Genomic DNA, 23,395 nt, shown 5'->3' with positions numbered 1-23,395 from the left:
AAATACATAAGTGGTCAATATAGTGAACTTGCGGGCTGTGAGATATGAGGCCCTTCTTACATTTGAAGTGAGGGATAAGTGAAGTCCATTCCATTTTATGTGGTGCAAGGTCAATTTTAAATAGTTAATATTTTTACATAGACTAGTGGTCCTTTAAGTATGCCAGAGCTCCACATTCTGAAGTTCATTATGGGATGTGCCATATTTTAAAAAGGGCACTACTTACAATTTGTCAGCACATCCTTATTTCAAATATTTCATATTGATCAAGATTACCAAGTGAATGTCTTAGTCAGGGGAAATGGTGGCTGGCATTGGCTCAGTAAGTCAAATTAGTAAGAAAAGATGCTAAACAAATAACAGCCACCAGGTACGTATTTATTTAAAGAGAACTGTTTAACCAGGGACCACAATAATCTATTGATCAAAGAGTAAAGTCAGGTATACATGTTTATGCATAAAGAATACATAATTAAACATTCCATAACGCAGGACACTAGATATTGTAGTATTATAAAAAAACAAAACAAAAAAACAGCACTTACCCAAGAGTCATTTCTACTAGAGTGTTAGGGCTTGCGTAAATTGGATTCACCGGTGGCTTTATTCCCCCAGGATTACCAAACATCTTCTGAGGCATACTGTCTTGGTACTGTAATTACAATATTAGCATGAGTGAACAATGTATAACGGATAGCACTGGAGAGAAAAATAAGCCAAACTTGTTCAGGTGATCTAGCAAAGGCCAAAGGGGGTAAAATACCTCATTGATATAATGTTGACATTTGGACACCTCTTCTGCAATGTCAAAACACTGGTTTCGAAGTGTGAATAACTGCTTTCTTAGATGAATCATCTTTCTAGAGAAAAGAGGTAAAGTAGATTGTTAGAAATCATCGATTTCCTCCCCTGAGAAGGCAACAATGAAACCAGCTAAACTTGCCTCATCCATTCCTGAACTTTCAGGCGGAAGGTCTCATACTTGCCAATACATTCTTCCTTGTACAGCGTATAGGCTTTTGTTGCATGAAGGGCCAGCTTCTGCCTCCAAAAAAAAATGAAACATCATTACAAATATTTAATGCCCAAACAATAAATATAGATAAAAAGTCTTGAACCGAATGTCCAACACTGCCTATTCAAAGCCATCTGGAATGAAGATTCAGGGGGAAAAAAAATTAACCATCACACTGGACCTTATTTATTTTTATTGTCCCAGTGAAGGAGAAATGAAACTTTTTGGGCCACATTCCTAGTTATCACATATCAACCTTAGAGGGCGTAAAAGAAAAAAAAAAAAAAAAAAAACTTGATACACTAGGCCAAACGTGCATATAGCCTTTTTATTTACACTATATACATAGCATACCGAAATGCATAAAGTAATATTAAAATCTTTGTTTTTTTGGTGGTTTTAAAATAACAGACATGTTATACTTACCTGCTCTGTACAATGGTTTTGCACAGAGCAGTCCCGATCCTCCTCCCCACAGAGTGCCCCCATAGCAACTTGTGCGTGCTCGCTCCTAAGCCTTGCCCCTGCTCACTAACTTATTGACAGCAGTGGCTCCTGCATCTGAGCCAATGAGGAGCTGGAGCGCTATGGTTCTTGTGCACATCACTGGATTGAGAAGGGGCTCAGGCATATATTTAGGGGGGCTGTGGGGGAAACTGCATGCAGAGGGCATTTTTTACCTTACTGCAGAAAATGCAGTAAGGTAAAAAAAAATAAAAAATAAAAAAAAACCTTCTGTCTTTACAACCACTTTAATATACATGAGGCTGTATCCAGTTTTCATAGTTCAATACATATGCTTACTTGTCAAATTTGTGTATTTGTTCTTCATTGTACATAAGTCCTGTAAAGGGAGAACACATTTAATATTTTTTAAATGTCTAGTAACACATACGTTATATAGATTGCTGAATTTAACCTCATCATAGATTATTAGCAGAGGTTTGATATTAGAACTAGCCATTTTCTAGCTTTTACCTGTATATTATTATTTCTCTCTGGCAATTCTTATTTCTCTGTAGGCAAGAGGACGAATCAACCAAGTTATCTACCTAAAAGCCTACAGGTAAAATGTATCATACAAAAAAGATCTCATACAAAAAAAAAAAAAAAAAAAAATTCAGCTTTTTACTCTTTCGTACGAGAATTTTCATAACTTTAGTAACCTCTCCATTTTTTAAATGAGGCATAGCGTGTAAAAAGCAACAAAAAAAACATAATTTATCCAACAATCTCATTGTGTGTACCAGGCTTTAGATCACAGACCCAGGCTATACATGGAACCTCAAAGTCTTCTAAAAATCCAGAATAAAGTAATTATCCAACAGCAGTTTACTCTGCAATCTAAATACGTAGAAACTAATAGCTAAAAAAAGAATTATAGTTTAATTAGGTTTAATGTAAATGTAGTCAAGATATTTAAATTTTACTTTCTAAGAGTGACAAGTCTACTACATTATCTGTAAAGCAGTTATTTTTTTTAGTTTAACATAAAAAACATATACAGTTGTTTTTTTTTTTAAACAGGAGAAACCAGTAAGCAAGGCAGTACTTACTACGCTGTGTTTTGTCCTTCTTGAACTGATTGCAGATTTCTGTTATCGAACTGAGCAGCACTTGCAGTTTTTCCACACTACAGGGACATAAATAAAAAAAAATTAAAAAGTCAGCATTCCTGGCAACGGTCTCTAGAAATCTTCCATTATCGCAGAACTAAAGGCAAAACATTTTTTATTTTTTTTACATTTTGGAAAGAGTCAGGGAGGGCAATAACCTCTAACAGATTTTTTTTTTTTTGCCATCTGTGTCCCACTGGGGGGTAAACAGGACAAATAGAGAGGGGGAATCTACCTGATGGGGCACAGACCGCAAAAAAAAAAAAAAAAAAAAAAAACCCGAAGCGTTCTACTTCCTCTCCACTACAGACAGTCTAGAGGATAGAAGTGCTTGTGCTTTTTAAGGCGGTTTATCATGTGTTTTGTGTCCAAAGAGGAAGAAGCTATCTCCTGCTGTGTTGACCTGGGGTGATCAGCATTTCTGAATCTTCTATATTTCAAAACAGCAAACATTCATAATTGGCATATTTACTTTCTGTCACTCGGATGTGTGCCTTCAACACTGAGCCAAGAGTCTGTAAGGATACCTCCGGGAGACCATTCATTCTTCATATCTCGCAGGGAGGTTTCTAAGTTTTGATGTGAACCAGAAAGCTGAAATACAATACTAGCATATTCAGTATATGCATAAATCTAATCATAAAATAAACCTTGTACATACAGGAACACAAATGTATTATGTATTCATTTGAGAAAATAAAACATATATAAAATGGTCATGCACATAGGAATCTGTTTAAAAAGGGAAATGGTTCATACGTCATTTTAGCTGTCATTTCCTAGTGAAAGCCAAGATATCAGTAAATGTGAAGGCCACAAACTACTTCTCTCTAGCATTCTTAAAATATTTGGGGTACTGAGAAATTAGAACCCTTGGCACGAGAAATAGTATTATCAGCATCATTTTTTAATTTGGGAAGACAGAAGGATTAGGAGGGCAGCGCTATGTGTTACACAACAGGACTGTTTCACAATGGATTTGAAATCTATGAAGTTTGTACAATGGGTTTCAACTTTATGAAGTCAGAGACAGGAGAGCAGCGCCATCCAAGTGCAGCATTAGTAAGACATTTTATTCCATAAAAGACAATTGGTAACTCACAAGATGTACGAGATGTCAGCGCATGTGGGATTAATAATGTGGTTCAACCGCCCTTGGGAAAGACGATCTTCTCACTGGTGAAGTGGCAGCTGATGGGTCCAGGGGCGCCGGTGGTTCCCAGCATTTCTGGACACTCAGGACAGCTCATAGACAGGGGTGTATGTCACTTCCGGTTGGAGAGAGAGTGGGGAGGAGTGCACGTTTGGAGCATGCATGCTCCTTCATCAGCCTAGATCTAGACTGATGAAGGAGCACGCATGCATCTTGTGAGTTCCCGACTGTCTTTGATGGAATAAATGTCTTAATAATGCTGCACTTACTGTATATGGCGCTGCTCTCCTTCGGTCTTTGCCTTCCACAGAGTTACTTCTATCCTGTCATGAGCTGGCAGCCATCCAAGAACACTTCAACTGTCCTTGTGCCACAAATGTACCCCTCCACATTAACTCAATGTGAAAGAGTTTTGATTACCCACTTTCTCTTTATTCAGCTGATCAAGCACACAAGAGCGAATGCACTTTCTTTTGCCTTTGAACTTTATAAAAGGCACACATGGTTAATAATCCTGCATCTTCTTTTGTACACACACAGTGTTATACTGTGTATTTTATATTATAGACATACTCTAATGCACACATTTTGACATTAATTCATCTATATTAAAATCAAACCCCAGCTAGAGAATAGTTCAGTTATAGTTATAGGTACGGGGGGGGGGGGGGGGGGGTCAGGGAGATATAATCAGTTTTTTTACGACTTTGCATGCTCCCACTGGGGACAGTCATGCCTATATCCAGTCCCAGATGCAGCCGACAACAAGACGTGGAGGGAAAAGTAGAGGGAAACCCAAAAACTGGAAATGGTCTCTAGGACAAGTAGGGGGAATTCTCCCCAAGGAGAACACAGACATAAATGGGATAATAGTAGGAGATTCCAGGCATCCTACAATAAACGCCAAAAACGTAAAGAATAAAACAATGAATACACATTAACCGCATTTACAAAAAATCAAACAATGAAACAAAAATGACTAAAGTATCAAAAAAACCTTATTCCAATGACTGTAGCCTTATACCCTAACCCCAAGGTAAACATCTTTCAAATCCAATAAAATATAAATCACCATATACACTGTATATTCACCAATATAAAGTGATATAGATGCTATGACAAAAAATTGCCAATGGCTAATAAAAAAAATTCAAATATAATCAAGCCAAAGAATATGCATTTATTATAGACTGTAAGCTAGGGCCATGGAGTCTCAAGTCAAGACCATCAGTGTCTGCGGTAAAAGAAGTCATAGCATCAATAAATACAATATATGCAGTCCAAAGAGTGCGACTATATAAAGACTACGGTAAATATATTGTATTTATTTCATTAGTCATTAAAATTTTAATGGCCAATTTTTGTCATAGCAGCTATATCACCCCTTATATTGGTTTCTCCCAGTGAACATGGCGATTTACAGTATTTCCTAATAGGATTTAAAGGTTTATACCTTGTGGTTAGGGTATAAGGATACAGTCACTGGATTAAAGGATTTAGATTTCTTGGTAATTTTTATTACATCTTAGTAGTAATTGTGATACATTTCGAAGGATACCATAAGTCTTATACTATTAGGGTCCTTTCACACGGGACGGACCCGTGATGATCCACCCCATGAACATCTGCTTGCTCAACATCCGTTGATGCCCGCTGAGCCCTGTCAGATCTCCGCTCTCCCCTATGGACCATCTGTCCGTGTTCATCCGATCTGCTCTGCAGACGGATAGAAAAATAGGATTTTCCCCCGTCTGCAGAATCAGACCATAGTGGGGACGGATGATATCGGGTGTTCATTCGATGATACCCGCTACCCTATGGGGATGTATGTCCATATTTCATCTGAAAACGGGTGGATGAAATATGGACATACTATCCACATGTGTGAAAGGGGCCTTATCCTACTAAACTATTTACTTGGAGTAAGGGCAGTTTCCTCTTTTTCTTGTTTGTCGAGTTGTTTTGATTTTCTGATGAATTGCGATGGTGCAAAAAGAACTTTCACGTGAGCTACAAAAAAAAAAAAACTATATTATATATATCAGTTTCTGTTCAAAAGAATTTTACTTCAATCTTCATGCATATTGAAGACTGCACAGTTTCGAACAGGAACTCTGTCCTCCATTAAGTTGTATGTGTAGTGTTCCACATAGCGATCAGCTTTTATTGGCAAATACACGTAAGCCACCCAAGATAGCACACAGGTGTGTCCCTTCACTAATCTCCCCATTAAAGTGACACTAAAGGTACAGTTATATATTTTTCTCATATCGTCTTCCAGGACAGCCTTTGAGATATAGGGCTCCTCCCTCCGGGACAGGAAACACGTCAAGCCAATTAAATAAAAGGTGTGGTCCTCCAGGCCCTCCTCAGTTTTTGTGTTTCCTGCCGGACGGGAAGGAGCACGTCTGGAACTGGTAAGGGGAGCTCCTTCTCAGGGGTTTTGCCTGGGGAGAGCGCCTTGATGGACCTGGCCCTTAGCACCCCTCGGTCCGAACGAAGGGAGGAGAGGGTAGCTTTCAGTCCCCGCTGCCATTTAAACGTTCGGAGAGAACGGGACCCCGATACGCGGCAATCTCCCCCTCGGAGCGCTAACCGCTCGTACCTGTCGGTCGGAGGCGGCGGGAGACGTTCGTTCTACCGACCGGCGTTCGGGTACTGTGAGCGGTGCGTTCGTAAGGAACGCACGGCGTCGGGGCGGAGTTTTTGCGCTCTGGCGTACGGAAGTGGGAGAGACGCACTTCCGCCGGATTCGCTTCATCAGGGGGCGCCCCAGGACCCGTTCCAGTCCTTTGGGCGCGGCGGTGTGACTACAGGGTTGCCTGGAGCAGTGTGAAGGCTCAGAGAGACTGAGTGATACACAGGAACCATGGAGAGTGCGGTTGTGCAGGTGGACTCCGGTTCAACAGGCTCCAGTACCTCTCAGGTAAGCTTGGTGAGGGCAGACCAGGACTTACACTGGGGGGTGGGGGGTCACTCTGACCCGTAGTACCTTCCCGGGGTGGAGAACCTGCTGGTGAAGGGGGGCACTTCCTAAACAGACCCTAGAAGCACAGTGGTGTGGTCAGGGGTGGTATTTTAATGGGACCCCGTTTTTCTTTGTTTTTAGGTTAAACAGGACAGAGCCCAGATACCTTTACCCAGAAGGAAATGTGCCGTGTGTGGGGCTAAGTTAGGCACCGGTTGGGAGAAGCCGCTTTGCCCAGATTGTGTCAGTAGCCTGGTAAAAGAGGACTCGGTGGCAGCTTGTCACAATGTTTTAACATCCGTAAAGGATGAGATTGCATCCACCTTCCAATCTTTTAAAAACATGATGGATAGGATGCAGGGTCCCTCTGTCTCTTTACTCAGAGCCGTGAGTATGCCTTCCTTATCCGAACCAAGTCAGGAGGAGGAGGTGGATAGGGAGAGGTTACCCAGGTCATTAGCCTCCTCTAGGACAGAGTCTACTTCAGAATCTGAGGGGGAGGAAGAGGCCATTAGATCAGCCAGATACAAGCTGTCTTTGGATGATGTGGGTGACCTCCTCAAGGCTATATAGGACACCTTGGAGATCAGAGAAGAACAGGTCCAGCTTTCAAAACACGACATGATGTATCAAGGGTCGAGTGTAATGAAAGACAGGGTATTCCCCGTCCATAAGTCGCTAGTGGAGGCGATTCTGCTGGAGTGGGAACAACCGGAAAAAAGGCAATTTTTTTCAGGTAGCCTTAGAAGGAGGTTCCCTTTTGAATCGGATGCGGTGCATCCCTGGAACAAGGTTCCCAAATTAGACGCTCCCTTGGCTAAGGTCTCTAAGAAGACAGATTTGGCCTTTGATGATATGGGTTCACTCAGGGACCCTATGGATAAGAGGGGAGATCTGCTGCTCAAGAGAGCCTGGGATGCCTCTCCCATTGGGCTTAAACCGGCCCTAGCAGCTACCTGTGTGGCCAGAAACTTGGAGTGTTGGCTTACACAGTTACAATCACATATTTCTGCAGGTACTTCTAGGCAACAGCTGTTGAAGTCCTTTCCGCTACTGTTTAAGGCTGTGGGCTTTTTAGCGGATGCCTCTGCAGAATCAGTCAAACTGGCTGCTAGATCAGCAGCACTAGTGAACGCTGCCAGAAGGGCCGTTTGGCTTAAAACCTGGTCAGGAGACACAGCTTCAAAACTAAAGTTGTGTGGATTACCCTTTTCAGGGGACCATTTGTTTGGGCCCGGCCTGCAAGAGGCGTTAGAGCGCACGCAGGATAGGAAGAAAGCTTTCCCAGAAAGGAAAAAGAGACCTGAAGGGAAACGCCTTTTTCGAAGCCCCAGGCAGCAAAACCTGCAGGAAAGGGAGGTTCGCCCCAAAAAGCATTGGACGGGTCACAAGGGAAGAGGCAGAGGAGGTATCTTATTCAATCCTCCTCAACCCTCCCCTAAAACCCAGTGACTCCTGCGTCCCGGTGGGAGGAAGACTGGGGAAGTTCCTCCCACAGTGGGAAGCTTCAACCGAAAGTCCGTTCATTCGAGATCTCGTAAGGAACGGCTACAGGTTGGAGTTTGGTTCAGTTCCCCTCCCAAACTTTCAAGTAACAAGGTTACCAAGGGACCAAGAGAAAGCAGAGGCTTTGGCTCTTCTTCTGGGGGATCTGGTGGACCAAGAAGTAATGGTGCAGGTACCTCAGGAGGAGCGAGGCTTGGGGGTTTACTCCCACGTATTCGTGGTAAAGAAACCTTCGGGGAAGTTCAGGTTAATACTGAATCTCCGTCCCCTGAACAGATTTATAAAATACAAGCGGTTCCGGATGGAGTCAATCTTCTCGGTAACCAAATTCCTGTTTCAGGGCTGTCACATGGCCACAGTGGATCTCAGGGATGCATATTTGCATATCCCGATTCATCCGGAATCTCAGAGATTTCTCAGGTTGGCGGTGAGGTTGAACACGGGTGTGTTACACCTCCAGTTTCGAGCTCTCCCCTTCGGGCTTTCAGCCTCACCAAGAGTCTTTACAAAAGTTCTGGCAGAGGCACTGGCCCCATTAAGGCTCAAGGCTATAACAGTGATCCCATATCTGGACGATCTACTGTTCATAGCCCAGTCGGCCCAACAGCTGCAGAGGGACATACAGGAGGCTTTGGGGTTTCTGCGCTCACTGGGGTGGCTGATAAACCAGGAAAAATCCCAGCTGACCCCCTCACAGGAGGTCCTGTATTTAGGATACAGGATTTCTTCAGTGGAAATGAGGGTATTTCTTCCGGAGGAGAAGATCGGCAAGCTAGAGCAGGCGGTAGCCCAGCTTCAATCTGGTCGGGAAGCACAGATCAGGGAGGTGATGAGAGTCCTAGGGTTGATGACATCATGCTTTCCAGCGGTGGCCTGGGCAAGACATCATCAGCGTCCTTTACAAAGACTCATGCTCCGTTATTGGGATGGCAGGCAGGAGAGCCTGGATCAGGTTATGCCCCTATCCTCGGCAGTCAGGAGGTCTCTTTGGTGGTGGCGGGCCCAGGTCAACCTAGACAGGGGTCTTCCCTGGTCCCCACAAGCTACGGTGGTGGTCACGACCGATGCCAGTGCGCTGGGTTGGGGTGCCCACCTAGAGGGAACCTTAGCCCAGGGTTCCTGGTCGAACCTAGAGACAGGTCGTTCCTCAAACCAGAAGGAACTTCTGGCAGTCTGGAAAGCTATAGAAACCTTCCAGTCCCGGTTACATGGCAGGGATCTGCAAGTTCGCTCAGACAATGTGACAGCAGTAGCCTACCTGAACAAGCAAGGGGGAACCAGAAGCCCTGCACTACAGGTAATTGCGGACAAAATCTTCTGCTGGGCAGAGAAGAATTTGTCCTCAATATCAGCCATTCACCTAAAGGGAACTCAGAATTTCCTGGCCGACTTTCTCAGTCGCCAGAAGATAGGTCAGGACGAGTGGTCCCTCAACAAGGAAGTGTTCGAGGAGATCGTGTCATGCTGGGGAAGGCCAGAAATAGACCTATTTGCAACAGAAGGCAACAGGAAGGTGACAATTTTTTTCGGTTCACCCACAGGATCGGGCCAGGGGGATAGACGCCCTTGCCAATCCATGGCTGTTTGGCCTATGTTACGCCTTTCCTCCCGTAAGGATGGTGGCGGAGGTTCTGCAGAAGTTCCGTTCGGAAACTACGGACCTCATTTTAGTAGCTCCTTTTTGGCCAAGGAGACCCTGGTTTGCCAGCATAAAGAGATTGGCCGTACATCCTCCGCTGTTTCTACCAGTCAGGGAGGACTTACTTTCCCAGGGGCCGATCCTGTGCCCTCAGATAGAGAGGCTCAAGCTTGCGGCCTGGTATCTGAGGAACAAATCTTAAGGTCACAGGGTTTCTCAGAAAGAGTGATTAAGACCTTGTTAGAATGCCGTAAACCTGTTACTAGGGCAATTTACGCCAAGGTAGGAAAGAGGTTTAATTCCTGGTTGCGAGAACAGGGGATTGCAAGTCCCGGGGTCCCGGCAGTCCTAGATTTTCTACAAGCAGGGGTAGAACTGGGCCTATCTATCAGCACTCTAAAGGTACAGGTGGCGGCCTTAAGTGTTTTCCTTCAGTCCTCCCTTCAGCAGAATCCATTTGTCAGGAACTTCTTCAAGGCTCTATCTAGATCCAGGCCTGTGAGAATGAAGTCCTGTCCTACTTGGGATTTGGCCTTGGTTCTTAGGGCTCTGACCCAAGATCCATTTGAACCATTAGAGGGAGCTTCACTTAAGTGGATTGTACTAAAGACTGTATTTTTGATAGCGATCACGTCAGCTAGAAGGGTCAGTGATCTACAAGCGCTCTCGGTCAGAGAGCCATTTCTGTTAATCTTAGAGGACAGGGTAGTACTTAAGACTGATCCTAGTTTTCTTCCTAAAGTGGTGTCCACTTTTCATAGGACACAGGATATTATTTTGCCAACTTTTTTCTCAACCTCAGACAAGGATGAGGCGAGATCTTTAAGTTTGTTAGACGTCAGGAGAAGTCTATTAATTTTTTTAGAAGCCACTAAGGTCTTCAGGAAGTCAGACTCACTTTTTGTTAATTTTTCGGGCGCCCGCAAGGGCTGCAAGGCGTCCAAAGCGTCTATCGCCAGGTGGATACGAATGGCGATAGTTAAAGCCTATGAGTTAGAGGGGAAGCAGGCACCCTTAGTTAAGGCACACTCTACAAGGGCGGTTTCCGCATCATGGGCAGAGAGGGCTGGAGCCTCTCCGGAGGAGATCTGCAAAGCAGCAACGTGGTCCAGCTACTCAACGTTCGCAAGACATTACCATCTGGATTTATGGTCTGATAAAGAGCAGACTTTTGGACGTAAGGTCCTCCAGGCAGTGGTCCCGCCCTGACAAGGTGAGCTCCTTGCTTATCATCTCAAAGGCTGTCCTGGAAGACGATATGAGAAAACCGGAGTTAGACTTACCGGTAACTCTTTTTCTAGGAGTCTTCCAGGACAGCCTGGCTTCCCACCCAAAGTTGTTTAAATTGGACTAAGTGGTGAGGATGTGTATTAACGTGATTGTTAGTGTGTTATGTCTTTCAGAGCCTCCCGGCGATTCTTGGAGTAAAACTGAGGAGGGCCTGGAGGACCACACCTTTTATTTAATTGGCTTGACGTGTTTCCTGTCCCGGAGGGAGGAGCCCTATATCTCAAAGGCTGTCCTGGAAGACTCCTAGAAAAAGAGTTACCGGTAAGTCTAACTCCGGTTTTTTAAGCATCATGTCATACTTACCTCCACTGTGCAGTTCATTTTGGACAGTGGCGCCAAGATCCACCTGTTCTGGGGTCCTTTGGCGGTCCTCGCAGCTCCTCCTCGCAATAGTTAACGCCCTCTGGGAAGCTCTCTCCCGAGGGGGTTACCTTGCGGGCACGCTTCTGTGTCATGCCCTCAGCGTCCATAGCCGCCGAGTGTATGACTTGGTCCCGCCCCATGTCATTGGATTTGATTGACAGCAGCGGGAGCCAATGGCTGTGCTTCTATCAATCTATCCAGAAGCCGTGGAGATAGCGAAGTGGGATCGCGCCCATGGAAATTCAGGGTTCAGGAAAGTAAAACGGGGGAGCTGGACACTGTAAGGTGTTTTTTCACCTTAATGCATAGGATGCATTAAGGTGAAAAAACACGAACCTTTACAACCCCTTTAACTATTTCGTTTCATACATTATACCTCTTACATATTGTCAATTGTACAATATGAAAACATACTTCCTAATAAGAAAAGTAACCAAAAAAATCAAATGTAAAAGCAATACAAAAAAAAAAAAAAAAAGTTATATATATATTCCACATACTATCACTAGCAAAAATATTCCACATCAGCTGCTTGACCATTCTGTGCATGTAGTGGTGTATTGCGCTGAATATTTCTAATTTTCTACAACATTTATATAATCTCACAAACCACAGTGACCAAATACTTACAATATAGTGTAAAATGGAATTTTTTTCTTTCCTTTCATAGCACTAAATTTCTGTAACCGTTATTACAGTTTTACCCAAACACATTTTTGTACTTCTATTCAATAAATTTGTCAGGGTAATGTCTACATTTGAACCTAATCAGGCAAACACAAAAGCAATGACTGAACACTCACCAGCAGCAGCTTGGAATGTATGTCATATATTTCTGGTTCCACACTTATCTGCATCACATGTTCATATCTGTCGTTACACATAAAAGAAAATCGTCAATCTAGAAACAGGATTAAACCATGTACTCACACTATAGCCTTCAAAAGAGTTATGAGGAAAATGCTTAACCACTTCAGCCCCAGAAGAATTTACCCCCTTTCCTGACCAGAGCACTTTTTGCAATTCAGCACTGCGCCACTTTAACCGACAATTGCGTGGTCATGCGACGTTGTACCCAAACAAAATCGATGTCCTTTTTTTCCCCACAAATAGAGCTTTCTTTTGGTGGTATTTTATCGCTTCTGCGGTTTTAATTTTTTGCACTATAAACAAAAAAGGCGACAAATTTGAAAATTTGCTAGAATAAATATCCCCAAGATATAGATAGATAGATAGATAGATAGATATACACACACAGTGCCTTGCGAAAGTATTCGGCCCCCTTGAACTTTTCAACCTTTTGCCACATTTCAGGCTTCAAACAAAGATATAACATTTTAATTTTCTGTGAAGAATCAATAACAAGTGGGACACAATTGTGAAGTGGAACTAAATCTATTGGCTATTTTAAACTTTTTTAGCAAATACAAAACTGAAAAGTGGTGCGTGCAAAATTATTCGGCCCCTTTACTTTCAGTGCAGCAAACTCACTCCAGAAGTTCAGCGAGGATCTCTGAATGATCCAATGTTGTCCTAAATGACTGATGGTGATAAATAGAATCCACCTGTGTGTAATCAAGTCTCTGTATAAATGCACCTGCTCTGTGATAGTCTCAGGGTTCTGTTGAAAGCACAGAGAGCATCATGAAGACCAAGGAACACACCAGGCAGGTCCGTAATACTGTTGTGGAGAAGTTTAAAGCCGGATTTGGATAGAAAAAGATTTCCCAAGCTTTAAACATCCCAAGGAGCACTGTGCAAGCGATCATTTTGAAATGGAAGGAGTATCAGACCACTGCAAATCTACCAAGACCTGGCCGTCCCTCTAAACTTTCAGCTCAGACAAGGAGAAGACTGATCAGAGATGCAGCCAAGAGGCCCATGATCACTCTGGATGAACTGCAGAGAACTACAGCTGAGGTGGGAGAGTCTGTCCATAGGACAACAATCAGTCGTACACTGCACAAATCTGGCCTTTATGGAAGAGTGGCAAGAAGAAAGCCATTTCTCAACGATATCCATAAAAAGTCTCGTCTAAAGTTTGCCACAAGCCACCTGGGAGACACATCAAACATGTGGAAGAAGGTGTTCTGGTCAGATGAAACCAAAATCGAACTTTTTGCCCACAATGCAAAACGATATGTTTGGCGTAAAAGCAACACAGCTCATCACCCTCAACACACCATCCCCACTGTCAAACATGGTGGTGGCAGCATCATGGTTTGGGCCTGCTTTTCTTCAGCAGGGACAGGGAAGATGGTTAAAATTGAGGGGAAGATGGATGCAGCCAAATACAGGACCATTCTGGATGAAAACCTGTTGGAGTCTGCAAAAGACCTGAAACTGGGACGGAGATTTATCTTCCAACAAGACAATGATCCCAAACATACAGCAAAATCTACAAAGGAATGGTTCACAAATACGTATCCAGGTGTTAGAATGGCCAAGTCAAAGTCCAGACCTGAATCCAATCGAGAATCTGTGGAAAGAGCTGAAAACTGCTGTTCACAAACGCTCTCCATCCAACCACACTGAGCTCGAGCTGTTTTGCAAGGAAGAATGGACAAGAATTTCAGTCTCTCGATATGCAAAACTAATAGAGACATACCCCAAGCGACTTGCAGCTGTAATCGCAGCAAAAGGTGGCTCTACGAAGTATTAACGCAAGGGGGCCGAATAATTTTGCACGCCCCACTTTTCATTTTTTTATTAGTTAAAAAAGTTTCAAAAATCCAATAGATTTCGTTCCACTTCACAATTGTGTCCCACTAGTTGGTGATTCTTCACAAAAAATAAAAAAGTTATATCTTTATGTTTGAAGCCTGAAATGTGGCAAAAGGTTGAAAAGTTCAAGGGGGCCGAATATTTTCGCAAGGCACTGTGTATATAGCTATCTATCTATCTATCTATCTATATATATATATTCCTCAGTTTAAACCGACATGTATGCTTCTACATTTTTTTTTTTTTTTTTTAACCAAAAATATATCACAATAAGAGTATATTGATTGGTTTGCACAAGTTATAGCGTCTACAAAATAAGGGATAGATTTATAGCATTTTTATTATTATTTTTTTTTTACTAGTAATGGCGGTGATCTGCGATTTTTATCATGACTGCGACATTATGGCGGACACATCGGACAATTTTGACACATTTTTGGAACCATTGGTATTAATACAGCGATCAGTGCGATTAAAAATGCATTGATTGCGGTAAAAATGGCACTGAAGGCGCTAACTGTGTTCCCTGGGAGGTGAATCTAACTGAAGGGGGAGGGACTAACAACAGGAAGTGACAGATCATGGTTCCTAGCTAATAGGAACACACGATCTGGCACTCCTGTCAGAACAGAACAGGGAAGTGCGTGTTTACACACACTCGTCCCTGTTCTGTCTCTCCAGCTCACGATCGCTCATGACTGTCGACCACGAGCATTGGCACCCCCGCTGTGCAGCCACCTGCTATCCGGACCTCGTGAGATCACGTACAGTTACGTGGTTTCGCACAGGGGAGCCAACCTGCCGTAGTAAGAGCCAAAATCAATGCCTGAACATTTTTTACATTAATGCAAGGAATGCAGGAAGGTAAAACATGTTTAGGCTTTAGAACCACTTTAAAAAAAACAGAGGTGCTCTTCCAAATCACTGACTTCATCCTATCAAATAAACTGTCCCACTATACAGCTGGAAAGAAGAACTGTACCAAACGTTTCATCAACACTTTTGTTTTCACCATGCCTTTATTTCATAAGATGAAGAACAATATGCACATGACCATAAGCCACAGAAACCTTAAAAGTAGAACTATAGGCAAAACTCCCCCCCCCCCCCATTTTGGATAGCGCAAGGGAGGATTATAATGAGTCAGATATTTTTTTCTGTCTGCCTTTGGGGAGATTTCCCTTCACTTCCTGTCCCATAGCCAAACAAAGTGAGAGGAAATCCCAGCAAATTAGGGGAATTTCATTGGGACCCCCAGGTCACCATAACTACTGTCCCCATTGGATGATCTTCCCTCTATTCTGGGAAAAACCCAATATTTAAGATTTTCTTTTACTTTCAATGATCATGGAAAACAGGAAAAATAGAGAGGGGGAATCTGACAGGTGTTCTAATCCACCTCAACTCTAGCCAAAACTGAAAAAAAAAAAACACACACAAAAGTTTGCCTTTAGCATATATATATATATATATATATATATATATATATATATATATATATATATATATATATATATATATATATATATATATATATATATATATATATATATATACATATACATATACATATACATATACATATACATATACATACACATACATACATACATACACACACACATATATATATATATATATACACACACAAACACACTCCTGCACTAGAGGATTTTTTCTTTTTGTTTTTTTTACACACACATTGACAACAAAGGCATTGCAACTCTTTCTTTTTCCATTGTATTTTAAAATATTAAACCCAAAACCAAAAATGTAATATATTGCAGCTTGCCAATCATTAGATGTGGTTGCTGCATTCATTTTCTTAAGCTTTTTCCCCTTTGTTTTCACCTGGTGATCTGGCCAGCAACATACCTCCTGTATTATGGTGTACCCACTCTGGATGAAGGAGCATAAGGGGTGCCTTTGGACAGCAGCACTGTCAATCTTAGGGGAGGGGCGTGTTAGATGTACTATCAGATTTAAATACAGTAACACATTTAAGCCAAACTCCAGGACACACTTTATAAGCTATTACAGAAGTTTTTTCTCCTTTTGGGATAAAGGTTTCAACATAAATAAAAAGCTGATCATTGTAAACACCCCTGCTAGCGTTAAATGTTTTTTTTGCAACCCCGTAACTGATACATACTGCAAGAGAACTTGTTCTTTGAAAAATAAAACTTTTTGACAGGCTCACTAGATGTAAATAGAAGAAAGAAAAAAAAAAAAAAAAGAAAACCATCACATCTAAGAATTGGTGAACGCCAATATAATAAATGTTTGGTTTTGGGTTTAACACCATTTTAAGTGTGATATTAGGTATCAGGTATATTGCTTGCCAAGTATGGGATACTCAATGGACATATGAATTACCATATATACTCCAGTATAAGCCGAGATTTTTTAACCCCTTTTTTTAGGCTGAAAGTGCCCCCCTCGGCTTATACTCGAGTCACCACCGTCTGCCTACCTGATCAGCGTGTCGTGCAGACAGATGGCGGCCATTCCACTGTTCAAAAGCCGCGCCTCCCTGTCTGTGATAGGCGGAACACTCAATTTCCCAGCAGTCAGTGTTCCGCCTATCACGGACATCCTCTCATCCTCGTCCGTAGTAGGAGGATGAGCGGATGTCCGTGATAGGCGGAACACTGACTTCTGGGAAATTGAGTGTTCCGCCTATCACAGACGAGGAGGAGAGGTGCAGCTTTTGAATCCTGGAATGGCCGCCGTATGTTTTTATGACATGCTGATCGGTGCAAAATGGCACACGGAGCTGCAGATGGGCACAGATGCTGCAGATTGGCACATGGAGGCATGCACAGGACACAGGTAGGCTGCAATGGACACAGGGAGGTACACAGGGAGGTATGCAGCTGCAGATGGGCATTGTTGACCCTCTTTTCCACTTACAGTAGCTGCTGCATGTCTCATCTTCGGCTTATACACGAGTCAATACGTTTTCCCAGTTTTTTTGTGGTAAATTATATTCGATTCGACCTATACTCGAGTATATACGGTATATGGAATTATATGGTCTCTGAACTTGTCCCTTTTTACCATAAAATGTCTGAAAATTCATTAATGTGCATGCAGAATAAGGTCATGCTGCAGCTTTAAGATTCAGAATGTCATACAACAGGCAAAATTACTTTTCTAAAAGGTAATAAAGCACTTGCTACCCTAGTGGTAAAAGGTACCTATCATCAAGCGGCTAGCTATATTTTAACAAGAAAACAGTGGCACAGTGGTGGTTAGCACTCTCACTTAGCAGTAAAAAAGGGTCGCTCGTTCAAATCCCAACCACGACACTACCTGCCTGGAGTTTGCATGTTCTCCCTGTGCCTGTATGGGTTTCCTCTGGGTACTCCGGTTTCCTCCTACACTCCAAAGACATGCTGGTAGGTTAATTGGCTTCTGTCCAAAATTGACCCTAGCATATGAAGGGGGAACTTGGATTGTGAGCTCCTTGAGGGTAGGGACCGGTGTGAGTGTGCGAGGGATAAGGACACTTGTAGACACTCACTCAGGTTGAACTGGATGGACTGGTGTCTTTATTCAACCTAACTTTGTAACATGAACACATATGACTATATATGAATATCAATCTCTCTCCTATTTTACAGATTAGACATCTCAGAAACAATCCCCTGCATGCAGTTTCCCCACTTTATAGAACAGAGCTAATTGGAACTTGACATTAATGTTTGAACAAAGTCACAGAAAATAGGATTATTATAACAGCTTACCTATAAAATCCTTTTCTTGGAGTACATCACGGGACACAGCGCCACATTAATAACTGTAGGGGTTATATGGCACCTTCAGGTGATGGACACTGGCACACCCTAAACAGGAAGTTCAATTCCCCATATAACCCCTTACCTTACCAGGAGTACCTCAGTTTTGTATCAAAGCAATACACGAGTAACCAGAAAGAGGGGAGGGACTTCTGTGTCCCGTGATGTACTTCAAGAAAAGGATTTTACAGGTAAGCAGTTATAAAATCCTATTTTCTTTATCGTATATCACGGGACACAGAGACACATTATTAACTGTATGGGATGTCCCAGAGGAATGCCGCCTGAGGGGAGGGGACACAAACAAAAGTAGGGTGCAACAGACCTGAGGGACCTATACTGCTGTCTGCAGCACACTGCGCCCAAAAGGAGATATCCTCATGCCTTCTCACATCCACCTGATAGAATCTGGTAAATGTATGGACTGAAGACCAGGTTGCGGCCTTGCAGATTTGAGCCATGGAGGCTTGGCGAAGCACTGCCCACGCAGCACAAACAGCCCTGGTGGAGTGCGCTTTGACCTGAAAAGGCGGAACCTTCCTCTTCAAGCCATAAACTTGCAATAGTGGATTTCGATGCTGCCTGTCCTTTCCTAGGACCTTCAGGCAGCATGAACAAAATCTGAGCAGTCTCCTTCAAATAGATGTTGACTGCAGTGACTTTTCTTCTGTAGAACAGAGTTCTGGAAAAATGAAGGTAAAACAATATCCTGGTTTAGGTGAAAAACCTGAAACCACCTTTGACAGAAAGCTAGGATGAGGACACAATACTACTCTATCCTTGTGAACGATTACATTTTTACAAGAAAGAGCCGCCAACTCTAGATACCCTTCTTGCAGAAGTAGTGGTTACCAGAAAAACAAGCTTCCTGGTCAAAAGGACCAAAGGAATATGTGGCATCGGCTCAAAAGGCTGATTCTGTAATGCTGACAGAACTAAATTCAAGTCCCAAGGGTTCAGGGGTGCTCTAACCAATGGATTAAGCCATGCGAAGCAAGCGGACGCTGAAACAATACCGATAAGGCCGAGACCTGACCCTTGATAGTACTCAAGGCCAGTTTCATTTCTAGCCCCATCTTCAGAAAGGCAAGAATTCTACCAATGATATACTTCCTAGGATGCCAAGCTCTGGATTCACACCAATAAATATATTAAATGTGGCGCGGACCATTTCAGTAAGAGAATGCACCAGCAACTTGTCAGCATGTGAAGCTGAAGAAGAAGGTCCTTCCCCACTTGATTCCTCGGAAAAGGAATCATGAGCCTGTTCACGGTCCCCTGAGGGGGGATTCATCTTCCCCCCTCCCACAGTTACTTGGTTTGGGGGTCCTGTGTGGTAGAAGGGGACCTAATGCGTTTTCTTCCACTCCGTGAAGACATGATTAATGCCACTAATCTTTCCTCTAACCCACTCATAGCCAAGGAGAAAACCTGCTCAGTTATATAGACAGGGGCTGACTTGTCGGAAGCAATCGCAGCCCTTGATGACCCTGATGGCTCACTCTACTAGCCTGCTTAGTACGGGATGGTGTTGCAGAGGGAGGGTCCTTAGGACAACCCCTTTGTGTGCCTGATCTTTGCGGCATTTGAACCACCTCCTCTGGTCATAGTGTCGGACACAAACGCAGAGGTACCACCAAAAAAATGCACCCACTTCTGAGCAATAGTCCAGCAACTGCCACTGCTATTAAGCTCAGCCTGATGCTTAAAGTAAATGTGCCTGGAAATGCCTGTGTCACTCACTCAAATGCCACCCATCCGCTTAGTGCCCCTCCTAGATGTATGCACCTGAAAAAAAGGTGCATTTTATAGCTATGCAGCCCGCGTTGTAGACGTAAAATCACAACAACGCCGCTAAGCCCGCCCCCTTCCGCCAACCCCCCATCGTGCCCCCCTCCCTCATCTATTTTAAGAGCATTTTCCAGCGCGAGCGGGCTCCGATCCTGATCGAACCGCATAGAGGGGGGCTGGGGGGGGAGGAGGAGAGCTGCTGAAGGGAACCGCTGTAATGGCAGCGGGAGTGGCGTGGCATACCATCTGATGCCATGCTCCCACTGCCTGGAGGAGGGCTATCCAGGTGGGGAGACATTCCTAGGAGAAGAAACCCCGCCTTTCCATGACTTTACCTGGAGCCTGGGCCGGAGGAAGCGTGCAGCTTGTACACAGAGGCATGACTGACTAGCATGAAACAGGTACGTGCTCTTGACAGCCCCTGGTGGTGACTATAGGCATAGCAACATTTACTTTAAAGGAGAAATACCCACAAGAATTTGAAAAGTTCCTTAGGAATCTCCCTTACCTTATCCAGCTGCAGGGTCTGTGATAACAGACCCAATCTTCACCTCTCACATTGGGCTCCGTTTAGAAATCATTCAGGGACTGGGGCCCTCCCTTTTTTTTCTTTTTTTTTTTAAATGGGGGGGGATTCACAGCCCTGGGCCTGTAAAAAGCACCCTGCCCAGAATATAGCTGAAATAAACAAATACTGGATTCCGGGATCCAGCTCTCTAAAAAAAAGAGAAGCGTTAGAAAAGCGAAGCAAAACCTAATTTCTTCGGACACAATGCCCAGGTACTATTCAATTTGGCCTGGAAAAGGCCCTTTGAATGGATCTGGTTGCATGGCTTGCCCCAGTAAGGAATATTCCAGTGGAGCTCAGCACAGCACATCTTTATTCGTGACCAACACCTAAGAAACTGGCGAAAAAAAACGGAGGTACTCCCGGTAAGGGAAGGGGTTATATGGGGAATTGAACTTCCCGTTTAGGGTGTACCAGTGTCCATCACCTAAAGGTGCCATATAACCCATACAGTTATTACTGTGGCTGTGTCCTGTGATGTATGATAAAGAAATAAATATATATAATATATATATATATATATACAGTGGTGTGAAAAAGTGTTTGCCCCCTTCCTCATTTCCTGTTCCTTTGCATGTTTGTCACACTTAAGTGTTTCGGAACATCAAACCAATTTAAACAATAGTCAAGGACAACACAAGTAAACACAAAATGCAATTTGTAAATGAAGGTGTTTATTATTAAAGGTGAAAAAAAAAATCCAAACCATCATGGCCCTGTGTGAAAAAGTGATTGCCCCCCTTGTTAAAACATACTATAACTGTGGTTGTCCACACCTGAGTTCAATTTCTCTAGCCACACCCAGGCCTGATTATTGCCACACCTGTTCAGAATCAAGGCATCACTTAAATAGGAGCTGCTTGACACAGTAAGGTCCACCAGAAGATCCTTAAAAGCTACACATCATGCCGAGACCCAAAGAAATTCAGGAACAATTGAGAAAGAAAGTAATTGAGATCTATCAGTCTGGAAAGGGTTATAAAGCCATTTCCAAAGCTTTGGGAATCCAGCGAACCACAGTGAGAGCCATTATCCACAAATGGCGAAGACATGGAACAGTGGTGAACCTTCCCAGGAGTGGCCGGCCGCCCAAAATTACCCCAAGAGCGCAGCGACGACTCATCCAAGAGGTCACAAAAGACCCCACAACAACGTCCAAGGAACTGCAGGCCTCACTTGTCTCAGTTAAGGTCAGCGTTCATGCCTCCACCATCAGGAAAAGACTGGGGCAAAAATGGCCTGCATGGCAGAGTTCCAAGGAGAAAACCACTGCTGAGCAAAAAGAACATCAAAGCTCGTCTCAATTTCTCCACAACACATCTTGATGATCCCCAAGACTTTTGGGAAACATTCTGTGGACCGATGAGACAAAAGTGGAACTCTTTGGAAGGTGTGTGTCCAAATATATATGGCGTAGAAGGAACACTGCATTTCATAAAAAGAACATTATACCAACAGTAAAATATGGTGGTGGTAGTGTGATGGTCTGGGGCTGTTTTGCTGCTTCAGGACCTGGAAGACTTGCCGTGATAAAAGGAACTATGAATTCTGCTGTCTACCAAGAGATCCTGAAGGAGAATGTCCGACCATCTGTTCGTGTACTCAAGCTGAAACGAACTTGGGTTCTGCAGCAGGACAATGATCCTAATCACACCAGCAAGTCCACCACCGAATGGCTGAAGAAAAACAAAATGAAGACTTTGGAGTGGCCTAGCCAAAGTCCTGACCTGAATCCTATTGAGATGTTGTGGTATGACCTTAAAAAGGCCGTTCATGCTCGAAAACCCTCTAATGTAACTGAATTAGGACAATTCTGCAAAGATGAGTGGGCCAAAATTCCTCCAGGACGCTGTAAAAGCCTCATTGCACGTTATCGCAAACGCTTGGTTGCAGTTGTTGCTGCTAAGGGTGGCCCAACCAGTTATTAGGTTTAGGGGGCAATCACTTTTTCACACAGGGCCATGATGGTTTGGATTTTTTTTCACCTTTAATAATAAACACCTTCATTTACAAATTGAATTTTGTGTTTACTTGTGTTGTCCTTGACTATTGTTTAAATTGGTTTTATGTTCCGAAACACTTAAGTGTGACAAACATGCAAAGGAACAGGAAATGAGGAAGGGGGCAAACACTTTTTCACACCACTGTATGTATATATATATATATATATATACACACATACATATACATACACACACGGATTGGGGGGGGGGGACGGATGGGGGGGGTGACCCCCTACAGCGAGAAGGGGGAAAGGCGATGGCAGGGAACTCAAAACACTATGAGACCTTAAGCTCTTAAACTCCATTTAAGCATTTGATCCATATGCATCTATCCAGGTAGACCACACTTTATCAAAATTTGTGAAAGCAGCTCCTGCTTTCATAAGTTTGTAGAGAGGGAGTACTGCGTTAATAGTCTTCTTCCTGGCATCTAGCATTAAGAAAGTAGGCGATTTCCACCTCAACAGGATCTCTCTTCTAGCGTAGAAAAGGGCAAATGTAAGGAAGAGTTTAGTATATCTGTCTCTATGTCTTCCATGTGACCTAACAAATTAAAAAGTGGTGCGGAGTGTAATGGGATGCTACACAGCCGACTCATGCTGGCCATACACTATACGAAAAATCGGTCGAAATTCAGTCAGACACAGCTTGTTTGTTTTTCAGCCAGTTAATGGGCACAACATTGATAATCGTTGGGACGTTTTTGACCCGAAAAAACGAAGGACAAGTTTGGAAATTTTCTGCCAAACGAACCATAAATTGAAAGGTTAATGTGTTTCCCGTCTGAACTGTTTGCACTAGGTATATGTAAAAACAAAACAAAAAACAATGGATTAATTTATGTCCACTGAACGATTTATCGGTCATTACATGATGGCACTATAGTTTGCTCTCTGCCGAATGTTCATTTTTCAAAAATGGTTTTGGCCAATTTTTCATATAGTGTATGGCCAGCATAA

The 23,395-nt window shown here is 43.2% G+C and overlaps 1 protein-coding gene across 1 annotated transcript in view; it reads right to left on the bottom strand.

The window, feature by feature from the left end:
* Positions 1 to 23,395, bottom strand: part of TBK1 (TANK binding kinase 1) — a 130,824-nt gene that overhangs the window by 5,449 nt on the left and 101,980 nt on the right. The window contains exons 13-19 of the mRNA XM_077469711.1: positions 12,354 to 12,420; positions 3,104 to 3,225; positions 2,572 to 2,648; positions 1,820 to 1,859; positions 940 to 1,045; positions 764 to 856; positions 546 to 652 (exon numbers count right to left, since the gene is read on the bottom strand). Of these exons, the coding sequence (XP_077325837.1) occupies positions 546 to 652; positions 764 to 856; positions 940 to 1,045; positions 1,820 to 1,859; positions 2,572 to 2,648; positions 3,104 to 3,225; positions 12,354 to 12,420 (612 nt within the window). The remainder of the gene's footprint in view (positions 1 to 545; positions 653 to 763; positions 857 to 939; positions 1,046 to 1,819; positions 1,860 to 2,571; positions 2,649 to 3,103; positions 3,226 to 12,353; positions 12,421 to 23,395) is intronic.

The sequence above is a fragment of the Lithobates pipiens genome, unplaced genomic scaffold (assembly GCF_037356315.1).
Source record: "Lithobates pipiens isolate NorthernLeopardFrog02 unplaced genomic scaffold, aLitPip1_a1.2 Scaffold_8, whole genome shotgun sequence".
Lineage (NCBI taxonomy): Eukaryota > Metazoa > Chordata > Amphibia > Anura > Ranidae > Lithobates > Lithobates pipiens.
The sequence above is the reverse complement of the archived record's forward strand: the minus strand, read 5'-3'. Positions and strand labels throughout refer to the sequence as shown.